The 23,867-nt window shown below is 45.0% G+C and overlaps 3 protein-coding genes across 7 annotated transcripts in view; all 3 read right to left on the reverse strand.

Annotated features, from left to right (window-relative positions):
* Window positions 1–23,445, reverse strand: part of LOC126576375 (transient receptor potential cation channel subfamily A member 1) — a 27,905-nt gene extending 4,460 nt beyond the window's left edge. For 2 of the 5 annotated variants that reach the window (XM_050237621.1, XM_050237627.1), the window contains exons 1-7: window positions 11,764–12,305; window positions 9,679–9,846; window positions 9,416–9,580; window positions 3,964–4,211; window positions 2,912–3,107; window positions 1,738–2,844; window positions 1–203 (exon numbers count right to left, since the gene is read on the reverse strand). The exon at window positions 1–203 is cut by the window's left edge and continues 112 nt beyond it. In XM_050237621.1, the coding sequence (XP_050093578.1) occupies window positions 1–203; window positions 1,738–2,844; window positions 2,912–3,107; window positions 3,964–4,211; window positions 9,416–9,580; window positions 9,679–9,801 (2,042 nt within the window). In that variant the 5' untranslated portion in view covers window positions 9,802–9,846; window positions 11,764–12,305. Of the gene's footprint in view, window positions 204–1,737; window positions 2,845–2,911; window positions 3,108–3,963; window positions 4,212–6,613; window positions 7,146–8,242; window positions 8,307–9,415; window positions 9,581–9,678; window positions 9,847–11,763; window positions 12,306–23,380 lie in introns of those variants that run through there. The other 3 variants (XM_050237622.1, XM_050237625.1, XM_050237626.1) reach the window with 3 other exon arrangements.
* Window positions 13,798–20,733, reverse strand: LOC126576660 (fer-1-like protein 4). The gene is made up of 19 exons (XM_050237965.1): window positions 20,542–20,733; window positions 20,317–20,464; window positions 20,071–20,233; window positions 19,885–20,011; window positions 19,630–19,819; window positions 18,907–19,547; window positions 18,717–18,839; window positions 18,176–18,622; window positions 17,949–18,098; window positions 17,706–17,888; window positions 17,366–17,632; window positions 16,885–17,295; window positions 16,648–16,826; window positions 16,351–16,578; window positions 15,681–16,286; window positions 15,480–15,600; window positions 14,971–15,378; window positions 14,680–14,780; window positions 13,798–14,083 (listed from the first exon to the last, which is right to left on the reverse strand). Exons 1-19 carry the CDS (start codon window positions 20,731–20,733, stop codon window positions 13,798–13,800), a joined length of 4,971 nt encoding a protein of 1,656 aa, XP_050093922.1.
* LOC126576376 (prostasin-like) lies at window positions 21,456–23,165 on the reverse strand. The gene is made up of 2 exons (XM_050237628.1): window positions 22,340–23,165; window positions 21,456–22,268 (listed from the first exon to the last, which is right to left on the reverse strand). The coding sequence occupies exons 1-2, from the start codon at window positions 22,557–22,559 to the stop codon at window positions 21,628–21,630; spliced, it is 861 nt and encodes a 286-aa protein (XP_050093585.1). The 5' UTR covers window positions 22,560–23,165; the 3' UTR covers window positions 21,456–21,627.
* Window positions 23,446–23,867: the final 422 nt, after the last annotated feature.

Here is a 23,867-nt window from a genome sequence, read left to right on the forward strand (position 1 = left end):
TTGTCCGATTTCAGTGCCATCACCTCGATCGACCGCTCCTCGTGCGTCGCCATTGCCAGCGCTGCCTCCGGGTACTTGTAGTAGATCGCGTAGTCGATGGCGCTCATGTCCATGTAGTTGTGGAGCAGCTTGCAGCCGAGGCTGAGCAGTAGCACCACCGCGTTCGGTTTGTTCTCCATCGTCGCCAGATGGAGGGCCGTGTTCTGGAGGTGGAGCATTTTTTTGTATGTTTCATTATTCTTTGCAACCGACACAGGGATACAAGTATGAATGCCTTCTTAGTACACTGTACTTTTTAGCTATAGGTTTTTCCAATAATTCATCATTGGGTTATATTTTTTTATAGTAACAGCGACCAGTTATCGAATAAGATGAAATATCTACTAAGTGTTTTTTTATATGCATCATACAGAAAGAGACATTCTTAGAATCAACATTTTGATGATTTCTGGATTAATATGGAATGAATTTTAATTTCATTTAAAGGGGGGTTGCGATAATTAATTCTTTTTGTGACTCATATTTTTAACATTTTTCCCTGAATGCTGTTCCTTTAAATAGTATTATGTAAAGTTTTGAAGTCAATCGGAGCAAAAATGACAAAGATACAGATTTTTGAAAATCTGCGTTTCATACAAGGCTCCATGTTGGTTGCTACTTTGAAGAGCGTTTCCCTAAACCAACGTTTTCAAAGTCGGTGCCCATCATACCGTAAAAACTACTGGACCGATTGATTTGAAATTTTTAACACATAATCTGTACACTTTTTACCAGGTAGCCCAGACAAGATTTTATAAAAATTGTTGATACTTTGTTTTAAACAAATCTTTAAAAATTGTGTTTTTAGGTAAAATGACAAAAAGCTCCACTTTATCAACTTCAAAAATGTGCCAAAAATTGAAAAATAGGAAATTCAACAAAAACTCTCCGGGACTACCTAGATAAACTTATAATCTTTTAAACGAGTATCGATTTGTATTTTTCTGACGACCCATCGCGCAGCTACGATGGGCTTCGTAAAAAGTACCTTTTTGAAGACATGACTGCCTAAATTTGATGCCATTGATAAAGTTTTTAATAAATCTTCATCAAAATAAAACTAAATATTCTTCAAAAGTTATAGTTTAATATGTCTTTCATTTCAAATACTAAAGTTGAATGGTTACGTCACAAAAAATCGTCAAGTATTATCCTTTTATGTCCAGAAATTACCGAAGTCCCCCCTTCCTTAATAAGTGCTCGACATGAACTTGTTTCTTCTTCCGCTTCGAAATAAGTTTGAAAACATCATTCACGCAACATGAGTTCGTATCATTGAGGTACTATTTCGCAATGGAAGGATGTTATGTATAAAATAAATACCAATGATGGACCGAATACATCACAGTCGATTCTGGAGAATCCACGCTTCACTTCAACTATGTGTAGGAGTCAAAGATTGCAAAAGTTCGGCCATGTCAATATGCTTAAGAGTACCGCATGTTTGAACTCTTCTAGTTCCGCTGGCGGACAAGACAAGCGGCTGAAACTCGTGTCGTCTGAGTGGTTAGAATGGCAAAGGATTCCAACTCAAATTAATAGACAAAGAAGTTCTCCAATTCCACATGAGATAACGTGTTCGGCTACTTAATCGATTCAAAGGGAATATTAGTGTTTTACTTAACTAGACGAATACAATCGTCTTACATCAAAGCTTATCTCAATTGCTAACAAAACAACACAGATCCCTTTACTTACCCCATCCTTGTCGACCTGATCCAACAAATGCGAATGGATGGAGTGGAGCAGCTCGATCGTCTGCGTGTAACCGGACATCGCGGCCAAATGCAACGGGTTCCGCCCATTGTGATCCCGGTGCAACAGTGCCCCACGGTTCAGCAGCATCTGCACCACGCGCGTATGGCCCTGCTGTGAAGCAATGTGCAACGGTGTCAGTCCTTCCCCATCGCTTTCGTTAATGATGAACGTTCCCTTCTCCGAGTCCAGCAACTGCCGGACCGTATTATACCGCCCATACCGAGCGGCAAAGTGTAGCGGACTTTCATTATTGTTATTCTTCAAATTAATACACGCCCCCAACCGGATCAGATTCTCCAGCGACCGAATATGACCCTCACGGCTAGCATAGTGCAACGGTGAGCATCCCGCATCATCCTTCTCGTTCAGCAGCTGCAAGAGACACATCTCCGACTGCGTGTGGCACACTTCCTTCGCAAACTCATCCAAACACCCCCCATTCATGATGACCAGATGCAGTACGTTGCGTGAGTTCCCATCCTTCAGGCTAATGTTCGCCCCAAGCCGTATTAACGACATGACCGTACGCCAACCACCGCGCGACGACGACAGTAACAACGGCGATCGTTTCTCCTTGTCCATCGCGTTAATGTCTGCCCCTTCGCGCACCAGATACTCGACAATTTCCGGATGATCGAACATGGCGGCACAGTGCAACGGTGTCATCTTCTGGATGTCCGTACAGTTCAAGCTGATGCGCTTCTCCAGCGGCTGCATACGGAACATGAGCTTCACGATTTCGATCGCACCTTGGGCCGCAGCCAGATGCACCGGTGTCGAAAGGTCGTGCTGCTGGGTCGAGATTTTGGCGCCCGATTTTAGACACAGCTCCACTGCCTTAATGTCCCCTCCATGGACGGCCGAATGGAGCGGTACGTTGCCTTCGGAGTCGTAGAACGAGATCATCTCTTCCCGTGTGCAACCCTTCGATTCGCCCCACTGAAAGAACACTTCCATCGTTTTCGAGCTTGCGTTCTTGGCTGCCTCGTGGATCGGATAGTATCCGTTGTTGCAGGGTTTCCGGGGGCAGGCACCAAACTCGGAGATCTGCAGAGCAGAGCGGGACAGTTGAAAGCGTGAAATGGGGCTGCCAGTAGCGCCAGCAGCTTCTTACCAGTATCCGGGCACACTCTTCGTTGTCGTAGATCGCGGCCAAATGGAGTGCCGTACGGCCATGTTCGCCACCCTGCTGAATGTCAATGACCTCGCGATACTTACCCATCACCTGCAGCGCACTGACCTTGTTCTGCTCGGTGGCCAGATGCACCGGTGCCAGCTTCTTCTCGTTCAGGATGTTCGTGGCCACCGGACTGGGGAGAAAAGGCACAGTGAGCGGGGAGGTTGTAGTTGATTGACACTATCACTGGGTAATTAGGTGGTTTTGTAAGTTAATAACTCTCCCATTCACTGGTCGTTTATCCACTTCTGGAATTGCCCTGGCTGCTACATAAATTGAGTTAGCAAATTAGCAACGAAATCCCCCCGTGGGCTCTGTCAAGTGACATTCCAGGGATTCCGGGCCCAGTGAACGGTGAAATGAAGCATTCGCGCAGCGCGTGTGTTGGAAGTTTAAAAGTGCAAAACAGAACTGTGGGGTGGTGGCAAGAAAAGGAAATGTAATCCTGATTCGCGCAACACACCGCTTTTTGGTTCCATTCTAATTCTTCTCGCAATCGTCTCTCTCTCTCTCTCTCTCTCGCTCTGTGTTGTCCTTCCGAAGGTATGGTTAATGATGTGTTTTTGTTCGAGGCTTCCTCGCAAGGTGTTTTGCATCATATCTTGTTTACCAAAAGACCAAATCTCGCAATAAATAAGTTAATTAAAGGGAAACTGGAATTAGGAATGAGGAATTCGTGTGCACCCCCTCCAAACGAACCCAAAACAGCTACGACTTGGAGAGAACGGCGTGCTATTGACTACGCTAAACACACCTGCAAAGTGCTGGAAGGTTTCGTTGAGTGATAGCGAATTTACGGAGGGTGGAAAGTTGAGAAACTTGTCAAAACCATCACCACCACTGCCAGCGTCAGCACAAGCTAAACGCTCAATTTAATTTCTCGCTCTGCGCAATGCGATGCCAAAGATTCCAAAGTTTGTGAACTGCTGCTTGACGGAAGTATGGGCGACCACCACATCCCACCCAACCAGCTGCTGGCCAGTACTTACATCTTTAGCAGAAACTCGACCGCATCCAGTGAATCGTTCTCGACCGCCGTGTGGAGCGGCGTGTTGCCGACCATGTCCTGCGCGTTCACGTTTCCGCCCTGCTGGTGGACGAAGGCAAGTATGTTGACACGGTTCCGGGCCGCCGCCTGGTGGGCGGCCGTCCTTCCCTTGCTATCCTTTACCGCTAGCCGGTTGTTGTCCGCCTCGTACAGGCGTATGAATTCGTCCAGATTTCCGGACTCGGCTGCCTGTGAGAGGCAGAACGGAAGAAGGTGGGGAAATCAATCGGGATTGTAATAAACGTTCTATTCAGCTCGTGACCGTGGCCAAGGGATAGGTTTGGCGATGGAATTTTCGAAGAAAAGTCGTTTATCCATTTTTAAGGTGCATTGAAATGATGAGTTTGTTAGAGTCATTCATTGGGCTGGTGATCGTCAATTGCATATTTATTTATTTTTTCCAGTGATGGTAAATGTTTTCTCCATTTTCCGCTCCGTTTAGTCTTAGCCAAACCTTTCAACATCTATCGAATGGGAAGAATTGAACGAACTGTTCCAGGGAAATTTGATTGATGAACACACATTCATGGAAATTCATGGAATCAGAGAATAGAGAATCAGAGGGACGTTGAATTCTAGTGAAAATGCTGGCAGTTATAGGCACCTAATAGCACCTCGAAGTGGAACTCACAGCGGCTATTTTCATCAAAAAGACCTACGCGAGAAGCAGCAAGAGTGACGTGACGATTAAACCAAATTCCTGCTACATTATCGTTTGGAATAATTACTCCGAAGCAAGGTTGCGCTTTAGTAATTGCACTGATGAATGATATTTGGTTTAAAAAAGGAACCAAGCTAATGAGTTAAATGTTTAGCAATTAGATGCATGCTTAACAAATAATTTTCTTTGGTAATAAATGGTGCGTAAAACGTATAGCATGACAAGCAGTTTATAGAGAGTATGTTTCAATATTTTCCATTATCTTTTTTGCATTCGTTTTAAATTATTTGATGAATTTTCATCGCGGCTAAAATATTACTTTTTGTTTTGTTTTATCCTGTTTACTGCATTTGTTTTAATTAGTTGTCTTTCGGTTGATTTTAATCGATCTGAAACAAAGATTGACTCGCCCGACGCTGCGGCTTTTAATGATGTATACGAAGGAATAACAGGAAAACCACTAATGAACACAATAGCAATCGTTGCGAGCAATTTAATTAATTTACAAGATTATGTTGCTTTGGTGCTTTCTGACTGAAGATTGTAATTTCTCAGCGGTGGATTTCTCTAAAAACATCTCTAATAATGATTATACTAACACTTTACCAATCAATTGTCTGATAGAAAGCTTAAATTGAATGGGAACGATAAACACTTTCTTATTTCATTTAGACCTAGCAATTGGTTAGTGTTAAAGTAAATCGCACTATTTAACTTTATAGATGGACGAGAAAATAATGGTTCTAAAGATTAAGTTAGCGCTCTCATTTCTAGTCCAGTTGGATAAATCTGTTGTTAGTTAACGTAATTATCAAACAATGATACTACAATCCAATAATGATACTTTGTCAACAGTACCACCATTCATACCGGCTGAACCTATCCAATCCACAAATATTTGCATAATAAATGAGAAACTTGCGCTGAAACAGAACTTGCTTGCGCCACTTTGCAAATGATCCCTAATTATGGAACCACCGATCGTTCGTGAGCACATTCAGTAACCGAAACTCGTCAAAACTGCAACTGACCATGAAGAAAACCCAGAGTACGCTTACGGTACCGTTCACCACCTCCACCCACCGAAGGCTCGGCCGGGAGGACCACGCGTCAACGATACTGTTTTGGATTGTTTTCCACTTTTTAGCAAATCCAGCCATGCCCTCCTACCGAACCCAACGGGGCGAAATTCACAAAACTACTGGCGCGCATCGTCCGGCAGCCTTTGTGCGGAGGTTCACCCTTCACACAAACAAGGGAACAACGTCCGATTAGCATATTATTGGGTGGCGCGCATTCAATGGCGAGTCGATTATCACATATTTATGTGACACAAATAGTAACGCAAACGGCGGTGTTCCGCACCCATTTCACGCGGTCAACACATGTTTCAAGCTAATTGGTAGCTCGTATCGCGATGATAACCCTATACAGACAGACGCCATCGGATGGAGAGCTTTCGAGAAAGTGACACCCGGTACCATGCCGAGACAAAAAGTGATGCAATTTACACGGATCGATCGAGGACGGGGGAGTGCGATACGTGACAACGCAAATAAGAGAGTCATATGGCGATGACCCACCGTTGATGGCATGCCGGCCATGACTAACTCCGATCGAAAGATACAGAGACATCGCCGATGATGATTGGCATCGATTAGTCGTGATGAAGTTAGCAGGAAAACATTAAGTAGATTGAAAAAATGTTGCAATCGTGATTATCATTTCTGTTTTGATGTGCAAGAAATAAAGGAGAGAGTTGAAAGATTGACTGTTGATCGCCTTAAAGTCGCGAAAAAGCGCCCGAAAAAAACTGTGAAGGACTGGGCGCCTCCATCGCCACGTGACGATGGAGGCGCCGCGTGAGCTATAAATCATCCACACAAATCGAATCATCAAAGTGATAGAAAGTATCGAAGCGATAGCGAACCTGCAGAAACTCTTCGGCATTGAGGCGCACCGTGCCCTGCAGACGAAGGACTCGGCTCCAGTTGACGGGGATTTTCAGTGGCGTCGCGATGCTGAATCCGTTCCGCTTCGAGCAGCTGTGCCACATCTGTCTGAGCGATTTCCGTGTATACATAGCACTGGATAGCATGGAGCTAGTTGTCCGTTTCCCTTCTTAAAGCTTTGTGATATCTTCTGTTGATCTCTCGGTTGATTTTGTTGCAACGACTCGACTTGTTGCCCTAGCCTCATATGCTACTGGTTAGCGTGTTCATCTTACACTGCTGTCTGTTCGATCTAATCATGTTCCTGCACTACACAAATACACAAAAGCACACAGCACAACACGACACAAGAGAGAGATAGAGGGAGCGAGAGTCCGTTCAAGCAAGGAAGGGAAAATGAAAATGCAATCCTTTGAACAATTTCTTATTATCTCTTTGCTTCTAGTCGTTACTATTTTCAGGGATCACCACACTAGTGCACAAACAGGAAAATGATCTATTGTCTCACGGCTGGAACAGAAAAATCTTCTATGACAATTTAATTAATCAACACTAATTGATTTGCTATCGGCAATATCCTCGCGATACCGAAAGGCGAACGAGTTACAAACGTAGCACCCCCTTGCGCCCGCTTAGTGGTGCTTGGTGCTGTTTGTTTTCCTGTCTGTCGGTCTGTTCGAGTGTTTCTTGCAAGAAGAGGAGGGTCAGTTTAATTAAAGCTCCATTCCAGGGATGGCGCGCGCGGAAATGTTTAAGATATCGAAACAGGTAAAGGAACGAAACAGGTGCAAAACGTGTAATGCGACATTCCTGTTGCTTAGTGTCACATTCCTGTTGCCGCGTGTGCGAGTGCTAAGAAGCCAGATTAAAATTGCATACATTCCACGCGAACGCGAGCATAATAAAGACAGTCGAGAAATGTGAATATTAGCTTCCGCTGGTATGCGAACTGCGTAACGGCCTGTGGAATGCTGCTTGCACTAATTGTTCTATCAAAAAAGTATGCGAAGAGCCACAATAGATGGAATGCTGCGTGCGAGCGAGATTGTTGGATGGCTTTTTAAAGTTTCTTAGAAATGCTTACATTCACTTCATCTCCAATGTCGTGAGTTTCGCGTTAATCGTTCGCACTCAAGCCAACACACCATCTCGGTGGTTTGGTGTTCTCTCAAATCCCGCGTGAAAATGTAATAAAATTATTGTTTATCTCGTCAACGGAACTGTCAAAATGAAAATTAAATTGCCATCGGTGTGTATCCTTGGTGGTTGTTACCGGAGGAAGGTAATGTCAGCTTATGGCTTACGGCCATGTATGAGAAGCAGTCACTTTTTATTGCCGCCACATCGCACGAGCCAAGTATCAGGTCTAGCGCGAGCTTAAGGAACACAGAGAACGCAGGCAAATCTCTTAAGCTGTTGTCCAAGATTACTGAGGGTTTATGGAGGAAGATGTGACCGAACACGTCAATGTCTAGGTTCCCGAGCAGCACCACCAGCTGACAATGATAATGCCACCTCCTCCTTCGATTTTCCCTTCGATCATGTACAGACTGCTTAGCACGTTGTTCTACGACAGCTGAAGTCACTTTATGATTGATTGATCGAACCTTATCATAAGAACAACGGAGTGCACTGAATGATTTTTCCGATCACTAATCACCAACAGAAAGCTCACGAGAGAGGGAAATTTGAACCGCAAGTGCACCACAAAAGAAAAAACGTTTTGATTGCAGAAAATGTGCTCAATGCAGGGCTTAATGAAACTGCACTAAAATTCACACACTAAGCGAGAAACCGTTACACGGGACGATCCGGGCGCAGTTGGGCCCAGTTCCTGTACCGATTGTGACCGCGACTGGCGATAGACTGACGGTGCCGCCACACTTTACAACCGATGTTATATAGCCTAAGACGTCACCCAAAGATTGATATTACGGCGACCAGCATGCTGAGAGCGGTGTTATCGGTTGTAAGACGCCGACCAAGTGAGAGATAGAAAGCGGGAGAGAGCGACCTGACGATGACGAAGCAACCGGTTACCTAAGAACCCAACCTGGTGTGCGCCGGTGAGCACAAAATGAGCAATGTACCGTCTAGCTTGGTGGCTTACGGGCTTTGAACCAGAGAGTCCACATCACCGCCATCCGAGCCGAGATTCTCGGAGGGTGTTTCGGGGTTCGAAATTGCGCTTTCGGTGAACGCAACGACACGGAAACATTGGTTTGGCATGCAACCATGGTCGCAGTGGCCATTAGGTGGGCGTATCGCGGCGGGGCTATTTCCACGGAGAGGGTTGGAAAATTTAATTCTAAAAAACCTCACTCAAATGCACCCAACGTGTCCGTGTCCCCGTTGGTCCCCTCGGGGAAAGATGAATCTGGTTGGCGTGATCGGTTTGCTCTTTCTCCAGAGGGACAAAATCTTCCGCCTGCGTGTCGCACCATCAAACGATTGAAGCACGTTATGTTAGCGTACATATGGGGATTAGTTTGTTTTGCTCTTCAATCTCCTTTACGATGCGCACGCGATCGAATAAAGGTTGGTACAAGGATGTACCCTTGCCTTTTGATGCAGTCCTTGGGATCGATAGATGGTTGGAAAATGTCAAACAGCCGTTCCGGAGATGGAGAGTAAATCAATGTAAGCGTCGTGGACGCAGCTGCACTTTCCTGGAACCCCTTCATTATTCCCATTTTAATTCGAATAGACTTCCAACATTAATTGCCCAGTACAGAAGGAGATGCTTCTCGGGAAGAAAAGATTCTTTGAACGCTACTTACCCTCAGTATGCGGTACGGGCTATCGCTGAGAAGACAAACTTCCGCCTCGGCCGGTTGCGTCAGTATAGCCTGCAGCTCATTGTTATCGTGCCCACCGATTTGGTGGACTTTCGAGTTTGGCATTAAATGAGCCGACGGTAGCCGCAGTCTGGCCAGCAGCCAGTCCTGTAAAAGAAGTAACGCATGTGAAAGAATTAAGAATAGGCGACCACTAGGCGCCCGTTAGCTCGCCAAAGGAAAGCGATGAACGAAGGCGAACATACTTTGAGCGCCTTGGTTTGTTGCAGATCGTCCTCGCGCTGGTTGCCGTCGAACGAGGCCAGATTTTGCTCCGTCTCTGATCGCACCGACCGGGGGCTGTGGATCAGATAGAGTGGCGTCGGCATGGTGGATCGGTTCCGCTGGGCATTACATGGAAGCTACCGGTGATGCTGGAACGAGGAGAAAGGCCAGGGATTAAACGGAATAGCAAATCAATGCTACGATTCGAAAGGAAACGATTTATTTAAAGTTTTGCCCGAGCTCGAAAGGGAGTTTCAATGGGGAATAACCTTGGCCTAGTGCCAATGACCACTTGCTGTGGTTAGCGAGGGTTACAGGAAATCATATCAATGTAGTATTGGAGGATACTATTGCAGATGTCGTCTTGGCAATGTTTCTATGTTTGGCAATGCCTTGAAGGTTGTTGTGACTTGGAGTCTTGAAAGGGCGTTTTTTTCTGCTGTTTCCTCGGGAGAATGTAAAGGAATGATATCAAGATGATAACTACAAATTGGAATGCTGATTCTATTCACGTACATTCATCTTACAGGTGCATTTCTAGTTAAAACATGAGGGCGATTTGTTAAATGTTAAATGTTAATCGAATTTCCTTCTGCGAAGTCCAAACGAAATGTAATCAACTCTTTTTTTTAATCGCATACTGAATGATGATGATGAATTAATCACATTCCATAATATTGTGTGTACAGATCGTGATTAAATACAGGCGAATCAGGTGGATTAACTGAAATTATCGATCAGGATGCCTCATAAATAAATTTCGAAATTGTCAGGCACTAAAACAAATAAATCAGCTGCTTCATTACGGTTAACAATTCTTTATGATCTCTACATCCAATTACAGAATTAAGGGGGGATTCGGTATTTTATTATATTTGTGACACATGTTTTTAACACTTTTCCTTGAAAGCTGATCCTTTCAAGAACATTGTGTAATTTTTTTGGATAAATCGAAGAAAAACCTCGTTGGATAAATCGAAGAGAAACCAAGTTACAGATTTTTGAAAATCCGCGATTCATACAAGGCTCCATGAAGACATTGTACACTTTTTACCAGGTAGCCTTTTCAAGATATCATTAAAGTTGTTGATACTTTTTTTTAACAATTATATAAAGCTCGATTGTTTGGCAGAATCGCAAAAAGCAAAAAGTACCTTTGCGACGACACGCCTACCAAAATTTGATACCACGGTTTAATTTTTCAATGAATGTTGCTCAAAACAATACCATATATTCTTTAAAAGTTGTAAATTAACATGCCATTTACTTGAATAAATAAGGTTGAATGGTTACGTCACCAACAATCGTTAAAAATGAGCCTTGTTTTGGCCCGAAAATACCGAAGTCCCCCCTTAAGTTAACTAAAAACGACGACAATCGTTCAACAGTAAAAGTGTTGTGTCCACCGGGACAATGCCAAGCAACACGTGTCTTTAATTAATCGCCTGAAATGGCTATTCCTGGAGCACCGTTTTGTGTATTTAACATAGAATGTTAACCAGGTGTAATGCGATTATTAATCTCTTCTCACATTGCAAAATTTCCTCGCTGATAAATGAAACCAATAAAAGAACTGTGAAAATCTTCGAGACTTATTTTTTCTACGGTGATAATCGAGACTTTGATGAGAAAAAGATTTCGAAAATATGTTTCAAATTGTCAACCAAGTATCCAGCAAAACAGTGTATATTTCATGCAAATCGGAAAGACGGACCTGTTTCAAAAAAGGGTTCAACTTCATCCAAAAATTAATGGTTGTCTTTTTCCTTAAGGTGTTATTTCTTTGTTTTTGCAATTTCAACACCTTAACAAATTCTCCACTAGTTCCAAATATAGAAACTGTTGATTAACACTTGTGGTAATAGCACTCAATGATAAATTGTACGATAGTAGATCACGTCTTTTGAATGTGCTCGTTGAATTCAGAATTCGATATTCGAATGAACTTAATGACACTATTTCGCTACTTCCGTACGAGTTATATTTTTATTCTTTTTGTTCCACTAATTTTACAGTTAATTACGGAGCACTACTAGTTTAATTATTGAACTTACATATAAACTTACCGAATCACTATTATTTTGTATTATGTTTGATAACCTCACTTGAATTCACTTCCCATCGATCAGCTTCTGGTCAGAATAATCCAAACGAGGTAAGATCCTATTACTCTTGCGCCGATCACTCTATCACTACAGGGAGAAGGAATTCGGACGCTGCACTGCTCCTTTCAACAGTAAACTCCCTTGTGGTTAACAAAACGGTGCCCAAAATTCCCAATTTGTCGTTGCCTTCTCAAACTTTCCTAGAACATTTGGCACAACACAGTTTAGATCACAATCAGCCTCACAGCACACTTTCTGCACCAACTGTCGCTGAACGCCGTGGCACAATACAATGCACACACTACACACTGGCCGGAAGTAGTGGCCAACAGTGGAAACTTTCCTGCCCCAAACGGAACGGATCACTCACGAGCGTACGCGTTGCTCAACGGTCGACGGAACACTGATGGCAATGGCGCACCGTCGGATCGAGTTAAATTAAGCAAATGATTTGAACGAGGCGAGAAAATGGCAGTCTTGCCTGGCATCCACACCCCATTAGCCTCCCTTCTTCCCCTTTTTGTCAGTGACGTGCGGCGTGCGTAGAAATGATGGAAATGTGGAAAGCTCCTACCAACTCCATCACTAACCCCCGCCCGACCAGACGGTGCTAGCGATGCCGACACACCCACTGATACGCCGGAAAACAAACAAGCGCTCGCAGCACCATGCAGCGGGAAGCCAGCCAGCCGAGACCGATTGCTGCTAGTAAGCGACGGGAACAGGGACTAGACTCTGGTCCCTGCTGCACACTACACCGATGTTCGTCCATCTACTTTTTCTAGTTTTTTTGATCAACTTTTCCGAACGAACCAAACGTGAATTTCGATTGTTGGGCAGACAGCAAAAGTGCGTCCTGCCAGACAAGCCACAGGACGCCGTTTTCCTTGCGTAGGCGTGCCCGTGTGTATCGGTGGAGTATAATCGTTGCCTGTTGCCTGTTGCTTCGAAAATCATCGTACTCGGGCGCGCGTGTGACTCTCCCCGATGACCGATTTGGTCCGTATGGAGTGCATAGAATTAATGATAGCGATAACAACGTCCTGCGTGCACCACTGGCAGTGCGCAGCGACGACTGCCCGAGGAGCGATTAGCATTTATAATGAAATATGGCTTCGCTTGTTGCCGCCATCCTTGTGACGGCCGAAGAAACGTTGACCGATGAAATGAGCATTGATGTTTGAGACGCCCTTGACGCGCTCACTGATGACGCGTTTACGGAGCAGGAAGTGTATATTGTTTGCTTTTCATTTTGCAAGAACATGCTAATTGCTTTTAGAAAAAAAAAATGGAAGCTAAGGAAAGGTTGCGAGTAGCTGTTGGCCATGGCGGTGGCCCACAATAAAAGCATAAACCTGTCGCCATGTTTCAGAACGTTGAACACTCCCGAAACAACAACCATCGTGACATCGTTGTATCGCATTGTGAGCGGTCAAGCGGTCCCCGGTGGCCACCGGGCTGGCACTGATCTTAATCGGTCATTACATTAATGGGTCTCCGGGTGCAACCGTGAAAATGAAAGCGAGGATGAGCCGTCCCTAGGTGAACTATCCTTTTGCCGGGGAGCGAGGATGGGATAGGATGTGTCATGTCACCTAACTCGTGAATTCCGTTAACTGTGAGCGAACCACAACGTTGCTTCCAAACCGGTTAATAATGGATGATGATTGGGCACACATCATTGGCCTCTACCTGGATGCGTTAGATATTAGCCTCGTCGTTGGTCCTCGGTACATTCTATATTTGAAACCTTGACGCGAACCGTTCGGTAAATCGACGCGCTCCTCGTGAAACTCGATACCCGGAAGTGATTCTGCCGCGCCGCGATCCGTTACTTCATTCAAAACCATCCTAGAGCATTACAGGGTAGCCTGCGCTGGAGCTCTAGTTTAAACATCAAGGGCAGAGGGTGCGAAAAACAATGTCTCACACTAAATTCCGTCATTCTGCCACGTCAGCAGCATTATTTAAATCTCGTTGCGGGGGATGATGTGGTCAACGAGTCGGGACACCTTCCACTTGCTGCTGCTGCTGCTGACTCGACACCCTGGCAGACACCCTGGAGTCGCTCACCACAATCGTCGATGTCCTTGAGGAGGAGGAACCAGAAAACGGCAACTGGAGCAGCCGGGTTGGCAGGTTAACCAGCAGCCCGTACACCAGCAAACCGAGCGCGACGATGGCACAGAGGTAGAGGGCCATCTTTCGGGCCCGTGGCCACAGCAGCCTCTGGAACGTTTTCCCCGGGTACTGCAGCCAGTGAAACGATATTTCCGGCCGTCTGTGAGGGCGAAAGAATGGCCGGAACCAGTGTGTATGATTAGTGAACAGCAGATAAGCAAATAAACACAAACATAAATGGAACAACCGAGGAGCGAACGGCGAGGTGCTTAATGGGTTTGATCGGTGGCCTTCCGGGGGGGTGAAATGATTGTGGAAACACTTTCCGACGTTTGTTTACGGTCCCTCCTCTCGGATGAAGTGCGAATTGATTTAGGCAACGCGTTGCCATTTCCATCGCTGCCAACACACCGCCGATGATAAACAGATAAGATAATGTTTGGTGGTGGTCAAAGCAAAATAAAACGCCCCCGGAAAGGACAGCTACTGCCGCACACCATGGCAGCGAGTGCGAGCCAGTGAAGCCATGCAAAACAAGAAAAAGACAGCAAACAGGCCGACTCCCGGCCGGCTCCATAAAAACGACTGTACGGGTCTTTTTGGCGCCATTTTGGTGCGTGCGTGCGTACGAGGGTGTGGTCACCAACATCGGTACGGTTTCACCATCATCAATGACGACACCGGAGACCAATGTGTCCACCAGCGGTCCACTCTCAATCCGCATCCACGAAGGCCACCGATCGACGACCAACTTACACTGGTTCGGGAAGCTGTTGCGGCGCTTTCCGGCCGGCACCGCACGGACGCTGGTTGGCCTCCTGCTGGCTCAGCAACTCCAGTTCCAGCTCGATTTTTCCCTTTTATCGTCGCGTGGCATGACGTGGCGTGCGTTTCAAGGCAAGGAACCCACGAGAGATACGATGAAGATGATCCGAAAGATGGAAAGGGAAAACCGTAAATTAATTCTCATTAACCGCTTGCTCCTTCAAACTCGCGGCGATGCTCGAGAAGAACTTTGCGCTGGATGTCGAGAAATGATGTCCGTACCGTCAGTGTGATGCCACGTGGCGTGTTGCCATCGTTACGCGTGCCATCGTCACCACCGGTCATCGCTTGTTGACTCAGACCGTGGTGTCCGTACATCGGGAACCATCCTCGCACTCGCTGCCGCTGCTGCTCCCGATCGAAGAGGTTAATGAAACGCTCCCGATTGCCGTCGTTCCTTGCAGATCCTGGCAATGATAGGCCTGCGACGCCAGCATCCGGCCGTTTCCCGTGACACCGATCGGCAGTCCGGGCCGGTACCGGTAACCGGGCCAGGTTCAGCTCGAGCGTCCCGAGAAAGTCATCCGCCGAAAAGGAATCATTATCCCAAATTTGCACCGTCAGCACTGGGGGAAACTTCAGCTCGGTATCGAATTGCTCGTACAAGGCCTTTCGCCGACGGATCACCATCTAGCGGGGGGGAGGGGGGGGGGTGTAATCAAATATTAATTACGAAAGTTGCCCGTTGTTGCGCCCGGTGCTTCCCCGGATTGGATGTCCTTGACACTTACCGTACCGTCGGCGGGCGAGTAGCGAAACGGAAATATCATGCGCCAGTTGAAGTTGCCCTCTCCGGTGAGCGACCGATAATGAACGTCAGTGCGTTGGGCTTCCGTCAACTCTTGCAGCCAGCTGGAAGGAGGCGGACAGGAGAAGGAAAGGTAGCAGATGTTGAGAGAAAGGACAGAACGGCGGGTGGAACGTTGACCCACCACTTGACGTAAATGTCACTCATCTCGGTGCCGAAGATGTTCCGCTCGTCCAACACCACGGCCGCCGTGTTCCAAACGATTAGCCGCAACTCGTACGGTGCGGGCGGTTGCGGGGTGATATCGAGGGGCCATGGATGCGGTTCGCTCGGTTCGTACACCTCGACCCACAGCTGCACTTTGCCCTGTTCGATCCCACCCCGGGCCGGATGATACAGGGAACGCGTTTCGACGTGTTCCGGTGTCAATGCGGGCGCACCGGGAATCCGTTCTAGGTTGCGCAGTGCCAGCAGGCACAGTTGCTCCACGTGCGACTCCTGTGGATCCAGTTCGGTGGCCCGTAGCTCGCTCGAACCGACGACAATCCTATCACACTCGATGACCGGCTGGGGAAGATTGTTTTCGCGAAGGAAGAGCTTCAGCATTTGTGATGGTTTTCGCTCGTGGCGCCACTGGTTGTTGCCGGTGGTACAGTAATGCTTCGGCAGTCCAAAACCTGGCCGGTGGTGGCTGTAATGGCGATCCTCGATGTCGATGTACGTACTACCGATGAGATCGTCCGGTGAGGCGTAATCGCGATCGTAGATGGAGAGCTTTAGCATTTGATCTCTGCAAATAAGGGATCACATTTAGCTACAGAGGATTAACATCCGAGACGACTCCTGTGACTAACCTTGGAAGCGATCCCTTCAATTCGAATCGTCGTCCAAATACCGGGGACGCTTGGTTGGGAATGTAGTAAGCCCGATCGCGGACGCAATGGTCACCGAACGAGAGGAAGATGTACGCATCCGAGTCGGACATGATGTCGCGCGAAGTAAGGTTCAATGCTTGGACCACGTACACCACAACCACGATACTGGTGGGCGTAGCCGATGCTACAGGTCTCGGTGGTTTGAATCTACAAATTGTGTGAATGCCAAAGGATGAGGAAGGAGATCTCAAGGTATGTTGCAGATGCTGCACTTACGCTACCGTCGTTCCATCGGTGGGCATCAGGCAGATCTTGCACTTCATGATCGCATAAAGATCGGGTGAAGGCTTTACAGGACGAGCGGAGCGTTTGACTTTATGCAGTGAAAAGCTCTGACTCCAATCTTTGAATCCACCAAAGGCATTGACATTTTCGAGCTCTCTATCGAATATCTTTAAAAGGAACAAGCAGATTCAATGTATGGGATAAACTACAATAAAATATAACACTTACAATCACAGGTGGTACTGTTTCGTCACGCTGTTCTTGTAGACTCTTGTAGAACTTTGTCCACCAAGTGTGATTAGCGTTGGTTGAGTTTCGCCGTTGACCAAGACTGTTACCAGTTGTCCTGCGCTGGACCTCATTTGTGTGTGACTTGATCAGTGAGGTGATTTGGTTTGGTAAAACTGAGAGAATGCTAAATCGATCATTCGCCAGCTCGCTGGATTCTTCAACCATCGACATATCGATTGTTGTAGAATCTCGTGGAAGCTTCTTTACGAATGCTGATGTCAGGGGTTGAATAAAATGCTTGGGATTCGTGATGACAGCTATTCCAATCACTCTCTGTTGCTTCGCACTGGAGCAGTCCATCAGTTTGATAATAAATGAGGGCCAATAGTACGTTTCGTATGGCAGATACTGATCAGAGTGGAATAGGGAAAACATAAATGCATGTCAAGTATTATGCACTGTACCAATCATCACTCACCAGTGAAATGGTTTCACATTCTCCCGTAAAATTCAAACTACAACCATTTATGTAAGCGGACAGACCGCTCACCACACTCGTATCGCCAATCGTTACCACGGCGCGCAATTGTTTTAGCGATTCAAAAGGTTTTCGCTGTATTTGCCGAAGTCCCTGGAAGTGGACCAGCATTGTATAGGGTCGAAGTCGCGGTGCAATCTCCTGTGGTATACCCTTATTAGAGAAACATTCGACTTCGTCAGTTTGACTCCTTAGATCATGAGGAATCTGTGGGTAGGAATGTGAAGGGTCATCATGAAAGTATGGTTCTAGATAAAGCAATGAAGGTCGGCAATATTACCTCCGTAACGATCGCTGATAGAAGAATCTCAGCCACCAGAGCACCGTCACTGTAGAGAGGAACCCATCTTAAAATGTGATTTAGTGGATTTAGACTCAAGTCACTTCCACCGATAGTGTAATCAACAGCGATTAATTGGTTGCGAATGAACGACGATTCCACGCAACCCAAAGCAAAAGGTCCCTGAAAATGAGACGATAAGTTCAGTTTAGAACTGAAAAAGGAATGATACGGACAGCTTACTGATTGTTGAGAATTAGTGTGAAGAACCAACATAAAGGTGCATGTCTGTTCGCGAACGCCACCATTCGTCTCGTCTTTGGTTGCAACAAACGGTACGTTCCTCATCTGTATCGTTTCATCCCATTGAGGCGTGAGCATGTTGCCAATCGGCTATAAGATAGATTACAGATCACGTTAAAATAGAAGCAAACGGAATATAAAACTCTTTGTTCCGAAAAGTTCATTACCGAGAAGTTCGCTTCATAGTTTTCGAACAAGATCGTTAGCCTCAAATCGGACAGGTACGCTTCATTGCATGTGGTGAACAATCTGCCCTGCTGTACATGAATCTTACACCCAACTTCTGTTGCCTCTGTTAGCGACTCTTCACACAGTCCGGCGTCCATTGGATTATCAGCCGAATGCACTGCTTGACCGCCGATTCCATCAGCTTCAATCGTCATTATACAGTCCAACTTTGCATAAATGCAACCACAACGGCCCGGACACGAATGGGTACACGCAAGGGATCTCGGGAGAATTGTGCACCGTTTACCGCTTAGACTGCTGGCAATGCCGGAGGTAAGCGCCTGTGGGACCAGGTAATCGATAGCGTTGAAACGATAAATTGCATCGGGTGACGAATGGCTGGGACGGGAAATGTGCAGCAAAACGTCTGGGAATTGATTTTGTTCCTGCGTGGAAAGAGGGATCGATAAGCAACAGTAACCGGAAAGAGATAACCAGATGTGAATGATATGCTGATGTTCGATTGTACAGTTGTCTTACGTTTTGTGAAAGGTAATCTAATTTTTCAAAAATATTTTCAAGTTCATCCAACAGCATTGATTCATTATCATCATTTTTGAGCACATTAGCATGCAAATCGCTGATCTTTTCTTTAAGCAAAAGCTTCAAGAGTAAGAAAAAGCATTAGAATTGAAGAAATCTATGCGAATCTATGGCACTAACTGCTTACCAGCTGCTCCTGGACATGGTCTCTATGCAACTGGTCCCATTTAGTGCGCTTTCTGTAGCTGCTCTGGCTGACAGCATGCACAGCACTTCCGAATGTAGCCTCGAGAACTTTTAAATACTCAGCAACATGTGGCCACTGATACCCTGTTTCAGCACTTGGTTTCAATTTTTGAAGCTTTAGCATTTCCGTAAGCAACTTCACTTCCTTCTGCACTTTCGATATGGCAGCAGAGAGGAAGTATTTGTGTCTATAATCGGGTGTCTTCAAGGAAACGGTCAATTGGGCATCAAAGGGTGTTAGTGTGCCTGCCGCACACACGTTGGCAAACTTGCTGATCTTCACCTTCACAGCATTCGATCGCACGCTTTCCCATATAAGATACATCATAATGTTTTGTGTACTAATGTTTTGCAAAAGTTGAACGTTTAAGATGGAAAGCGAGAGATGAAATGTTTCTTCTTCGTAGTAATTAGATGGCTTGATAGCGTCATAGATTGGTGTGGTTTTTGCTTTACGGGATGTAACAGAGGTGGGGCTCGCAACATTCGTTGTTATCGCTAGATAAACCTTTCCCACATATTGTGTATCCTGTGGCCCGGAATAAAAATAAAGCCAAGAAGGTCCAAACGTCGGAAGCTGATCTGTAGGGCAATGCATAAGCATAAGAATACAACGGTGAATGCAGAAGCATACAAACAGCATAGCGTGGGCAATGAAACTAACCAATTCCACCGATTCGTTTCGAAATGGATGCAAAATGGATATTTTTCGTTGCTTTCGCTGTTGTATAGCAACAGTCGGCAGTAACCAGCTCAATCAGCATATTTTCATTAGCTGACGGAAACATTCCACCGAATGATACCATTTCGTTCCACTGGCAACGTTTTCCATGTGAGCTGGTTTTTGTGCGTCCCTGAAATCGTTTCAAATCGTTACCTTCATGTTTCTATAAAAAAAATTGATGTCTCAATAACATACCTTGACTCCAGCATAAGAAATCCTTATCATGAGCGACGAACTATGCACAAATTCGCCACGAAATATGCTGCAATTATACTGTACTCGTTGTTGAAATGCGTGAGTCTCTCGGGGTAACAATAGATTGCTAAAAATAGTAAAACCATAAACTGATTGTTACCGAATTAGTTTTACTAAAAATCTCACTTTTCGATCGTATCATAGTCGGTGTCATCGAAAATGACCGGGCGAGGTTTTTCGTAAGCGGCTAGTATGGAAAGATCAATCATGAGAAATCCATTCTGCGCGTTGGCCGAAGAGCCTGCTTCGATTGGTTCGAAGGGGATCCACTTTTTGAAAAATCCATGATCTGAACAATATTTTTAATATTTAAGTGTTAAGTCTAAAAACATTCCATCACTTCCGATAATGCACTCGAACGTGTAAACTCACTGTTTTGCTGCCAAGTTGTTCTCAGATCAATGCTACACTCGCCGATGCACGAGCTCATCGCAGTGCACATTCCCGTGGAGTGTAACCCAAAATGTATACATTTGCCAAGCAACGTTTCCTTCGTGTTGCGAAAAGTAAAACTGAAATACTGAACCAAAGCAAATGAACCGTTGCACTGTGATATCGAATTTTACGGGTGTGCTAGGCGGCCTCGACAATTCTTACCTCGTTGAAGTACGGAGAGTGCGTTTTGTAAGCCGTTCTGGTTCGCTTGTATTTGCCATTCAGGGACACCATCACGAAAGTGTTCGTATTGAGCACGGCCAGATTTCTCGCTTTGTACACCGTAACGCAAATCTGAAAATCCTGCTTCGAATACTGCAAACACTCAGCGTTCGTTCCCAATAGGGCCGACATCGTGAAGCAAACAGCAAAGGACGAATGATCGCGCTAGTCAATGGCTAGTATGTTAATGGTTTTTTTTCTCTCTCTCAAATACTCAGCCCGACATCGGAAATATTGACAACATTCCTCTGAATAATTGATGCACTATTGCTCTGAATAAAGTAGCCATGAAAGGGAAAAGTTTATCCATAAACATATCTCCACGAATCGTAATTCTAAACATTAGATTATTATTTTTGTTTTAATGTAAAGAAGCCAAAACTAAGAATACATCCTCTTGTGACCTTGTGTGCAAAAACGAGTCTATCGCGCGTTATTTTTTGTCGGTCTGAAAATGGAACCCTGAAAACTGGATTTAGATTGTTTCATAATCAAATTAAACAAAAAGAAAAAGGAGGACATTTGAACTTGACTTTTTATGCACTCTACAGCTGATTGTACGGGCGATTGGTGTGTGAAGGACTAGCAGAGAGGGTGATTAGCATATCAGCATCAAGCCAGCTCTCAGCCACAACAATAACGTAGCCATCACGTTCCACCCAAAACCATTCGCTAATCGCATAGTTTCGGACGTAAACCTTTGACCTCCAGATTCGTTGTCAGTAGTTTGAGTCTATAGATTATAATGCTTGTAGCGTCTGAGTGGTTAATCGTCTGAAACGTTTTCAGGCCGAGCATACGATGATAGAAAATTAGAACGAACAAAGTAGAGGTTATTGTTATTTTATAGCGTTTTATTGAGTCATTACTTATACTAAAAGCATATTAAAAATCGTGTGCTTATTAAATCAAACTCTAAATGCGATAACATATTGTTTGTATAGCCACGTAAAGTTCAAAATGATTAAGTAACATAAAGAGGACAAATGCGCTTAAGGCCTGTATCGTGAAGAGTTCCTCTCGTTTTCATTTGCTCAAATTTTCATTAATCCATGGAATGTAGCGTGCGATATCGGTGAATCCAAATACGCCACTTTGATTAAAGCCAACTTTACCGTTATCCAAGAGTTTGTTGGGAGCAAAGCTGAACAGACCATGGAGATACCAAACACCATCCTCGATGAATGCTAAGCCACCACCACCATCACCGGGGTAGATGTTCGCTCCAGTGTCCTGCCGGCTGGCACAAAAGGCTTCGTTGTCCAGCGCATAGTGAAACTTTTCGGGAAGCTTCTCGCGACAGCTTTCCAAATCGATCACGCGTACAGCCTTCCATTTCAAAACGCTACTCGAAGGGACGTTCTCAGGATGCTCCCAACCGGCAAGGATGCCTCTCTGGTTCAGCAGCTCCTGTCCGGTGATGCCCTTCACTGCTTGACCATTTGGCAAACAAATAGGAAGGACTTTCATCGGTTCACCAAGTAATATATCGCTTGCCGCGCGCAGAATGGCAATGTCGTTGCTCGACGTTGTCTTTATAAACTCAGGATGCACGATTACTTCAGACACGTTATAGCTGATGCTGTTAGTCGTGTTCTCCAGATCATATAGGCCCGCCGTGAAGTGGTACGCCGAGGGATATTGCCAAAAAGCCAAAAGGTGAGCAACTGAAAGTACCAACGATCATCAGTTCATCATTCGACTATGGGTAGAGTAAGCGGATAATGTCTCTTCTTACACGTTATCACTAATCTAGGAGACACGATCGATCCACCACATAAGAATTCGGAATATCTGTAAATGGAAACATGCCACGGAATTTGACCCGGTAATGTTTGACCTTCCGGTAGTAGTGTGGTTTCATCCAGCTGGCGTTTGCCGCAAATCGGTGAGATATTTGCACTATCCACCAGAGCAACGATGAGTAACACCAACAAAACCCGGCCGAGAATCACCATATTGATAACAACTGTTCTGTTCGAGTGTTGAGTAACTAATGCGGAGGTTTTTCTGGTTCAAACATCAACTAATGCGACGATAGGACACAGTAGCATCACACAAACCTCGCTTTACGATTAGCGGCTAAAAGAGTTCAACGATAAGGCATTTTGGCGCCTAGAATAGGTTATCGCCTTCCACTAGTATTCTAGGCGATTATGTTTAGCAGCACATTAAATAGTAGAGGAGTGATATTTTTTCCATTTCATTTCCAATATTTTGTTTTTTATGTGTAAATTAGACACTTTGAAAACTCGATTCATAAATCTTATCGAGAAAGAGGATGATGTTTGTATGCTCTCACAAAATGGTAAGAGGTTTTTCGAATCAAACATTGCAATTGAAACAATAACGAAATTGCAATTAAGTTGATTCATTTTCATGCACATATTTTATTGTTCAAAGTTCACCAACGAATTTGTGTCTTATGTACATTTTCCATGACTTTTAGTAATATGACACAGCATTAACGGATATTTGGCACGGTGTCGTTAGTCCACGTTTTATAACACATTGATTTCTGTGATTTCTATAACAACCACTAGGACATTTCATAGTATATTTTACAACCACCTGTAATAAAAAAAAGCAAAACAAAAATGAAAATCGAGCTATGGCAACCGAAAGAACATTCGTGTATATCGCCAAACAAACTATATTCAAATTAATAATAATCAAAGCCAATATTAATTAAACCACAGCTTAGATTCCACTAAATTGAAGTCACTAAACATTTACTTAGCAATCAATTTTAGAACACTTAATTTTGTAATTTTCTTACCCGTTTTACACGAGTAGGATCTCGCTCCACCTGCTGATTAGTGCTTTCTGGTAGCCGAGATGTCGATTGTTCTGTAGGAGTAGACTCTACCACACTGCTAAGGGAAATAATTGCCAAAACGGCAAACGCGGCAACCATCAACCCTGTGATGTTTCTCATGTTGTTTGAATGATACAACTGACGGGAGGTCCGTGTGGCTGTTCTGTTTTTAAACCAACCATTCTCGCTGATTCGCAAAAAAGTACTATCATCTTAACAGCCTTTGCGCGCTCGTTTTGCATGCTTCAAAAAGAAAACGAAGAAACGCTGGAAATCCTATCAGATCAGGGATTTCCAATGATGAGTTTGGTTTATACATGCATGATTAACTATCTTGCGGACGCGTATATTGCTACGCGGAATATGAAATGGGATCTTTGCGGACCGTTTCGAATGTTCCATAGTTCGTGCAAAGCCTTCTTTTTGCTTCATATTCATCAAGTCGCTG

This window comes from Anopheles aquasalis, chromosome 3 (assembly GCF_943734665.1).
Source record: "Anopheles aquasalis chromosome 3, idAnoAquaMG_Q_19, whole genome shotgun sequence".
NCBI classification, from domain to species: domain Eukaryota; kingdom Metazoa; phylum Arthropoda; class Insecta; order Diptera; family Culicidae; genus Anopheles; species Anopheles aquasalis.

What these genes read in the sequence shown, in the direction of transcription:
- LOC126576376 (XM_050237628.1), bottom strand. Translation starts at nt 22,559, where the DNA reads ATGGTGATTCTCGGCCGGGTTTTGTTGGTGTTACTCATCGTTGCTCTG. An exon ending in TCCTAGATTAGTGATAACGT is followed by an intron (nt 22,269 to 22,339) that starts GTAAGAAGAGAC and finishes TGGTACTTTCAG; the next exon opens with TTGCTCACCTTTTGGCTTTT.
- LOC126576660 (XM_050237965.1), bottom strand. Translation starts at nt 20,733, where the DNA reads ATGTCGGCCCTATTGGGAACGAACGCTGAGTGTTTGCAGTATTCGAAG. An exon ending in ACTCGCCCGCCGACGGTACG is followed by an intron (nt 15,379 to 15,479) that starts GTAAGTGTCAAG and finishes CCCCCCCGCTAG; the next exon opens with ATGGTGATCCGTCGGCGAAA. An exon ending in CAACAGCTTCCCGAACCAGT is followed by an intron (nt 14,084 to 14,679) that starts GTAAGTTGGTCG and finishes TCGCCCTCACAG; the next exon opens with ACGGCCGGAAATATCGTTTC.